Source organism: Malaclemys terrapin, chromosome 1, assembly GCF_027887155.1.
Source record: "Malaclemys terrapin pileata isolate rMalTer1 chromosome 1, rMalTer1.hap1, whole genome shotgun sequence".
Lineage (NCBI taxonomy): Eukaryota > Metazoa > Chordata > Testudines > Emydidae > Malaclemys > Malaclemys terrapin.
In genome coordinates this window covers 113,167,553-113,176,107 of record NC_071505.1, presented here as the reverse complement: position 1 = coordinate 113,176,107, position 8,555 = coordinate 113,167,553, and the positions used below count along the sequence as shown (strand labels likewise).

The window sequence follows — 8,555 nt, the reverse complement described above, 5'->3', positions numbered from 1 at the left end:
GATTGAGAACTACTTTGAAATTAAGGCTCTAGATTTGGTTCTATGGTATATGGGGGAAGCATCCCAGGCTTCTAAGTGTCTACACACTAATGTCTGTGGTTGCCACTACTGAGAAACAAGGCTACATCTAGCATGACTAATTACAGGTACAGATTGCTACTATAGAACTGGAAATCACCTCTTAGAAAGAACAGGTTAGACCTTCATTCAAATGCAGCGACATTTTATTTTGAAGACAGGGATATTAAATGCAAACAAGTAGTATCGGAGCTGAGAAGTGACCTACATTATGGCAGTCACACACCTCTAGACATTAGTAGAGATCTTGGCACAGTGCTTACAAGTACCAGCCATTGATGTCTTTCCTGCAGAAGGAGGCTAGTACACATGTAGTCAGAAGGAAGACAGAATGAATTTGCCTTCCTTAGAAGTGAAGCTTCATGTTTCTAGGTCACAGGTCCTCCTTAGCCTTGGATGCTGTGAGGACTTCAGCTTCCTCAGCCTCATTTTCTTGGTTTTGTGGTTCAATGGAATCTGCAGACACCTTGCCAGATGGGGTGAAGGGTCCCACAACCCAAGACAGAGGAGTATTTGCCATCATGTACGCCATCAGCTCATCTACATATTCCTGGGCCTTGGTCACCATCTCCTGGCTCTGGATTAGGAGGCTGCTGGAGAGATCCTGGAAGGAATGGGCAGTGGAGAAGGAAGCATGAAGCTCTTCCATGTGGTGATACACCTGTTGCACCTTATCCTGAAAGTTGGTGGGGAGACCTTGAATGCTGGATACTAGCATCTGGCAGGCATCCTGCAGCTGCTGGATAATGCTGCGGGACATAGCCAAAGTCTCAGACTCCATCTGTTGGAGAAACAGACGTTTAATCCCAATATTCAAAACACAATAAGGATCATCAAACTTGCTGCTGCCACCACCACCTCAGGTGATGTTGCAAGGTACTAATTGTAGTCATCAAGGAGTTCTGATGGAAAGACTATTGGAACCAACAAGGTCTGCAATGGGTGTGCCATGCACTCTTTCAGGAGAAATATAAAGAAACTTAATTGCTCCTTCCCTCTGAGAAGCAACTTGTGACAATGGAGGCCAACACCAGAGGCAACAAGCCATGTAACCTAGGTCAAAACAGAGCTAAGCCAAGTCAGTTACCAGGGGTGTCACTGGTTGCAAACCCATGATCTGCAATCAGTTTGCAGGCTGTCCTGAAGGTTTAGATTTCTCTTTTTAAAGAGACTATGCTTCTTGGGCAGACATTGCTGGTGCTTAGACATCCCTAAAGGGATGTCTAAGCAAGGAAGCCACCTATTAGGCTCAAAGGGGACAACTTTTTGTAATAAAAGTAAGGTCACCTGAATTTATCAGCTACTTATCCAAAGATGCCATTATTCTGAGCCTTGCAGGGTGGCTTAACCTCTCAGATCAGAGTTGCCCCCCCCCACCCCCAAATGTACATACCTCTGGTTTTGCCAGATCTTTGATCTCACTGCCTTTTGTCTGCTTTCTATTCTGGCTCACCCATATGTGATGGAACTTCTCCTGGACTTCTTGAAGAGTAACACCTTGCTTAAGGTATTCAATCTAGAAGTGGATTAAGCATATTGAGACATTTGCACATCAGTTATTCTAGTTCCATGGTTTATGACATGCCTTCACCCCACAGAGTGGTATGCTCAATACATCAGGGTCTAGTTACATAACACAACCATGAATGAGGTCTCAGCCTCATTCTACCACATTCTACACTGGTAGAATTCGAAGTGTTCCCTGCCCTGAAGGGCATCAGTTTTAAGAGATAGTGGAGTTCCTACCAGTCCCATGGTTTGATGAAGCTGGGAAAGAGCCTCTCTGATGCTTTGACTGGTATCTCTCATCTTGTTTAGGGAATAGCGGTAGGCACGTTGGCGAAGTTTGGTCGACAGGGAACCTAAACGCACGAAGTAGCTCCGACACTCTTGTGGTTGTGCTGAAGACACTTCAGCCCCTTCCACAGATTCAGCAAGTTCAGCTAGAGAGAAGAAAGCTCAGGTTGTTCACCCTCTCAGATTGAGAGATTGGTAAGGAGTACAAGTCATACTGATCTGCTAAATCTTAAGCTCCCTTGTAACAAGCGTTTGGCTTAGCACCTATCAGGTAGCACAGAGGTAACTTCAGCCTTAAAACAAAACCCCATGCACCACACAGCCTACTTTGATAATGAAACTGACTTATGAATAGTCATGCCCGTCATTCCTTGTAGTACCACCCTGTCCCCACTTGTTGCTCAAATCATTTTATGCCCACCAACTAAAAGCAGAGACTGAGGGTTAAGATATGAAAAGGCTGTAGGATGAGCCTGCATTTGGTGACATAAGACTGAGAAGCCTAGAGAGAAGTTCGGCCCAAAGGGAGGATTACCCTAAACTTTTAAAGATAATAGACCTGTCGTTCATGTGTTCTGACCTAGTTCCTCATCTGTCATGGGAAGATAGTGATCCAAGAGCTCTTCAGATTTCTCCAGCACTGCTTCCATTCCACTTATGGCCAATTGGCCCATTCTTGATTCCACAACTGTGCTCATGCTGTCAGTTACCACTGATTTGGTGCTCTTCATACTGTCCTGCACAGCCTCTTTGGTCATATCTACCATTCTGATCATGGTCTCCTTGACATCTGTCAGTCTGGAAGATGCCAACTCCTGTGCTTCAGATGTAACCTAGAGAAGAGTGATCAAGCAAGACATTGTCCAGTAATTCAGGGTGATAATACCCCATTGACCCAGAGATTGAGGTTGGGGAGGGGAATTACCACCTGCTCTGCCCCATAGGTCATAAATCTTCAGGGGGGAAGAACTGCATCTTGCTGTTATGCACCAGCCCAGAGTTATGTTTAACCACTAGCTCCTGCTCTTGACCACTTTTAGGATGGAGTGTTCCTCTGCTGGAGGAAGCCTCTCATTATTGGCACCCCTTTCATAAACACATGGCATTGTCATTTTGTCTAGGGAGAGGGTGGTGAAAGTTACCTCATCAGCAGTCTGTTGAGGGATTGGTAGATTATCCTCCACTTTGTCAGGTACTTCAGAAGCACACTCCTCTGCTGTTGTCACTATAGAAAAAAACAGTTTTGTTTCTTAATTGGTCAATGTTGCTACTGCCATATGTACAGAACCTGGCTCACATCTGTAGTGATATCTTTGGTTCTCCAATATGTTCAGGCAGCAATAGTTCTGGGTTGTAGATGCTGCACATGTACAATTACACTGATTCAAGACCTTCATGAGGATTTTATTTCCCCCTCCCTCTCCAAGAGATGAACTTTCTTTGGTAAATATTTTCCATGAAAAATAGTGTCCCCTTCAATAGTTCCAGGTTTCCTCCCATGCATCATAATTCAGTTACCCAATCTAGATTGTTATGACTGGCATCTGAATATTTTCTCCTATCTATACTGACAGCAGAATTGTCTCTTGCCCAAACATTCTAGGCATTACTTTCCAGGCTCCCTCTCCAAGAGAGAGGTTTTTATGTTCTGAATAAAGTGCAATGATCTCACTCCATAGTCTTACAGCTCTGAAGACTTTTGATCAAAAGTTTAACATCCCTCTGGAAGGCACCAAGAAGTTTTTGCAATGTCTTGGCTGCGATAAATCCAACTAACTGTTCTCATGAAGGAAGAAAGTTAGGGACTGGCTATTGCTGGTGAGCTATTGCCAGATGTGAAGACAAGTTTAACAGTTGTAATCCGTTTGCAGTATTGTTATAGCCATGTTGGTCCAGAGATTAGAGAAGGTGGGTGAGGTAATCTTTTGTTGGACCAACTTCTGGTGGTGACAGACTAGATTCTGAGCCTCTCTAGTTGCAGAATGAGGAGATCTCAGTTTGCAATTAGGTACCTTTCAAAGGGTGTTGCTCCTTCAATGGAAAGAGCTTAGCACTGATCTCACTTCCTGGCTACAGTCAAGGAGGGTGCAGGTTCAGCAATAGTAATTGGTGTAAACAAAGCCCTTCGTTAGCCTCTAGCAGATGTTAGTTTACATGCATGGGCTACTGTATTATTCCTAATTAGTCACACCACCCCCACTGCCAGCTTTTCTTCCAGTACTGAAGGCATACTGATCTTCATGGACCTGAGTTTTAGAGATGGAAGCTTCCTGACAGGGTGTCAAGATCCTACTGTTGAGAAATTGTACCATACTAACAGAAAGGTCTGCATATATGCTTTACTCACCCTCAGGTTCAAGCTTAGTTACAACTGGCTGTGCACTGCTCACTGCAACACTGGTTATGGACGTCACTCCCTTCTCTGCCATGTCACAGATGGACCTCACATAGGGATGGCTCTCCTTGGTGGAGGCGTAGGCAGTGGCAGCCAGATCATAGGCAGAGTTGACTAAAGGTAGGCTGGCCACCCTCCTCAAGACATTCTAGTGAGGCAAGGGACAGAACCGTGAGTCAGGAAGGCAATGTTCTATACTGGAGCTGAACCATTACTTTTTCAAGTGGTTATACCCTTGGATGTGTTAGCCCCTAATCAAAGGATTGTTTAATGGTCAAAAATCTGAAGAGCCAAGAGGCCCAACAGCTGCTTCTGAAGTTAGAGTACTGGATCACAAGGGGAACTAAAGCAAGAAGCATTTTTAAATATTATAAACTAAGCTATTTTGCAGCATCTGGAAGAGCAACTGCACAAATCTCTAGACATTGAGGTGTGCATATGTGAAGCCTGCTACCAGGTCACAGCCAGCCAGCTTTTGTATTCACATGTTGAACCAGCAATGCTTAAGAGGGAGCACCTACCTGTTGCTCTTCCTCTCCATGCTCTGGAGATGCCATAGTTGTCTCTTTTCCATTAGAAGCCATGGTATAATCAGATATACCTGAAAAGGGCAAGACGACAGGCCTGACGTTACAAGTTTCTTAAGGAAAAGTTACAGCACCCTAAAGACAAGAGTGGTGTTCTACTCGCTCTTTGGAGTAGAAGAAATGGCAAGGCCCTCATCAGATTAACAAGGAATATTTAGAGGAATAGTGAGCTAAATACATGGTCACTGCTTTTTCTTTTCTTTTTTTTAAAAAAAAAAAAAACAAGAAATATTTCAGTTCTACTACAGCTAATGAAAAAGGAAGTAGGAGGTTTCCTTCTCATGGCACAGAGTGGTTGAAAACCTTCAATTTTTTTTTGGTTTTGGGGAGAGTCCATTAGAGACAGTAGGTATCATTACTAATAAATGATTTAATAGTTTTAGCTACAGGGAAAAAAGTTAAGAATGTGATCCTGTCTCACAAGCTAAGAGACTTAAGGCCAGGGAGCATTAAGTTCCCCAGACTCAGCTTCCCCAATCCTGTCCTACCCACAGCTTCTTAATACAGACATTTACACAGCCAAACATTTCTTAGTAGCATAACTGCAAAGCCCTGACCAAGAAATTGTATAAACAACAACAAAAAAAGACTAAAAAGCTTCACCACCAAGTCCCATTCTTTTAAGTGCCAGCCCCAAGCCAACCCACTAACCTTTCTCAGTACTCCAAACACTGCTTTACTCCACTCACCCACTGGTCAGATTTTATACATCCCCGGTGATGTAATTGTGAGGGGAGGGAGTGAAATACTCAGGACTGACAGTTCAGGGAATCAGTGAAAAGAAGGCTTTGCTAACCAATAGCAGAATGCAAATCCTTTGGGGACTGAAAAGACTGGGAGTGAGTTATTCCCCAAATGTGATTACAATTAACCCCACTGGGTCGTTGCTGTCATCCAGGTGAACTCACTTTGAGTCCACAGCCTGCCTAGAAACAGTTGCTAGTTAGGATGGGTGACATTTCAATAACACCTGTGTGACTTAAAAAATCATTGATTGTCATTGCCCTTTCCAATGGGAAATGGGAGAGAAAAGTTTTTTTAAAAAAGGGTAAAAAATTGAAACGGAACTTTTCATTGTGTTAAGAAAAATCTAAAAAAAACCCCCAAACAAATAAAAAATCAGCCAAATATAGACCATCTCTGGTGGTAAGGTTGTAGATAGCAATGTGCCTGCTTCACCTGCATGTTGGCCATAGTTTCAAAGTAAAAACTGGCACACTGGAACAAGGAGTGGCATATTGAAGACAGGTAGTTTTTTCCAGTGGTTAGGATACTAGCTTAGGATTTGAACTGGGTTCAATTTTAGGCTCTACCACAGACTTCCTGTGTGACCTTGTGCAAGTCACTTAGCCTCTCGGTGCCTCAATTTCCCCTTTGTACAGTGGGGATAATATGGCTTCCATGCTTCATAGAAGTTTTGTGAGGTGCTCAGATACTCTGGCAATCAGGGCTATATAAATACCTTAGATAGATAGTGAAGCATTTTGTTGGGGAACAAGAGTTAGGTAGGGTAACTGGAAGAACTTGCCCTTCTCCACCTTCATCCCCCTTTCAGAAAAAAGGAAAAGTGTGCCACTTTCTGTTTCAGGGACGGGTGGGAGAAAAGTGTGTTTATTCTTCTGTCACCCCCTTCATTGTTCTCCCTCAGAGTTTGAATTGGAATTGGCTTGAATTGGAAAAAAAGTGGTGGTACTGTCCCAAGTCCTGCCCACAATCCAAGCTCTGCCTATATGAGATGCTACTTTAGCAGATTGTGCAGGTGTACAAAACATGAGCACACATGCTCTGCTGGGTTCCCCTTGGGGCTTGGGTCCCTCTCTGTAAGGTTCAGCTACACCACTGGATATGACCAGATTAAGATGGAGGCACAATAGCCACATGCCTGGAACCCAGTCATGTGATTATGTCAGTCTCAGCTGTTATTTAAAAATAAATGTTTCTACCCCACATGGCTGAAAAGAAAAGCTTGAGATTATCCATTGAATAGAACTGAGACAGTCATCATAGAATACCAGGATTGGAAGGATCCTCAGGAGGTCATCTAGTCCAACCCGCTGCTCAAAAGCAGGACTAATCCCCAAACAGATTTTTGCCCCAGATCCCTAAATGACCCCCCGCAAGGATTGAATTTACACCCCTAGGTTTAGCAGGCCAATACTCAAACCACTGAGCTATCCCTCCCCTGAAAGTGATGTCTGCCTGTGTCTGCCCCCAGCCTTCTGCAGAGGGAGTAGCAGCACCCATACCAAGGGAGGTAACTCTTTACCCCCCACTTGGCCCTTACTTTTCTTGATGTGCGCCCACCCACCTTCCCAGGACTTCGACAGGTAAATGCCTAGGTGGGCTCTGTGGGATTGGTGGCATCTGGTCTTTTAGCCCCAACAGTCAGATGTTGACCATGGGAGTGTGAATAGTTCCCTAATGACATCCATTCTCACCATGAAAATGAGATGCCACCCCACGTAGATTATGCAGATCTGCAATCCTCTCTCTCTTTTTTTGCTTACTTTGATCAGCAGTGAAATAGTGAAAAATCTAGACATGTATATCACCATCACTTGGCATTGGAGTTACCCCACTTTGATGAATGGGGCAGTTCACACCTCTCTGAGCTCCTGTGTCAGGCTCTCTGCAGAGGCAAGCAGATGCCTGTGCATCTGTTTTTGCTCTTATCATGTTTTCAAGGTTTTTTCCATAATCTGTTGTCACATTATATTGATAGAGTTTAGCTCCATTAGCACTTGAAGACCAGCCACTCCAGATAATGCAAGAAACACAGAAATGTAAGTCTGGACGGGACCTCTGATGCACCCTGACTGTTTTGGGGTTCTCCCAGAATGAGGCCGCTTTATCCTATAACTCACAAGGCACAACGTTTTCCAAGTAACTGAATTTGGAAGTATTTTACAGTTCATTCTAAACATATGAAGCTGCATTTCTCAAATGTGCTTTCTGGCTACATTTTGTAATGCTTAAGGAAAAGGCCTCTCCTCTCCATTGACAGTTTATATGCCTTCAATACAGATAAATATCAAGGAAATCGTAAAATTTGTAAAATGAGCACGATTGCATGAAAATACCATTTCCCATTGGATTCCTTCTTGCTCACTGTACAGTACAGTGCCACAAACCACTTCATGGCATTCCTTGTGATATTTTTGAAGAGGTGTCAGGTTCTGGTGCAGTTAGTTGGGGTAGCAAAAGAGTCATGGACAATTCCAGAAGCAACTGAGATTCTTTAATTTTGATACCCTAACCAGTGCTGAATCCATCTTAATTCCCACCCTTGTAGTCTTTTTATGTTAGTGCTTTTGTAACCCACACATCTTCTGGGTGTGGTGTTCTGTCCCATCGAGTGGCACCGAGACCACTTAAAGAGAGAGCAATTAATGAGTCTGCTCTACAGCCTTCGCTAAGAGGCAGTTGCTTTTAGCTCATGCACTAGAGGCTCATGCACTAAGCTCCAGAGGTCCCCAGTTCAATCCTGGTGACTGGGGTTTGTCAGCGTTACACTATCACCTTCCCTTCTAAATGTTTATCCCAAATGGGCAACTAGATTGAGATTCTGAGATCCTTCCCCTTAGCTGCCACCTTTTCCACTTGACATTGTCATGCAACATTAAAATATTTGCGTGCAGACGAGAACTGAGCAAATAATGAATTTTTCATTTCAGGGGCTGCACAAAAAATAAAATTAA

The 8,555-nt window shown here is 43.7% G+C and overlaps 1 protein-coding gene across 1 annotated transcript; it reads right to left on the bottom strand.

Annotated features, from left to right (window-relative positions):
* Positions 1-206: 206 nt before the first annotated feature.
* On the bottom strand, positions 207-4,878 carry LOC128830459 (perilipin-3-like). The gene is made up of 7 exons (XM_054016288.1): positions 4,792-4,878; positions 4,223-4,418; positions 3,018-3,100; positions 2,456-2,708; positions 1,825-2,021; positions 1,472-1,594; positions 207-859 (listed from the first exon to the last, which is right to left on the bottom strand). Exons 1-7 carry the CDS (start codon positions 4,852-4,854, stop codon positions 452-454), a joined length of 1,323 nt encoding a protein of 440 aa, XP_053872263.1. The 5' UTR covers positions 4,855-4,878; the 3' UTR covers positions 207-451.
* Positions 4,879-8,555: the final 3,677 nt, after the last annotated feature.

Coding starts and splice junctions, on each gene's coding strand:
- LOC128830459 (XM_054016288.1), bottom strand. CDS start 4,854: ATGGCTTCTAATGGAAAAGAGACAACTATGGCATCTCCAGAGCATGGA. Junction 1,595..1,824: donor TTCATCAAACCATGGGACTG/GTAGGAACTCCA, acceptor ATCCACTTCTAG/ATTGAATACCTTAAGCAAGG. Junction 860..1,471: donor AAGATCTGGCAAAACCAGAG/GTATGTACATTT, acceptor TTTCTCCAACAG/ATGGAGTCTGAGACTTTGGC.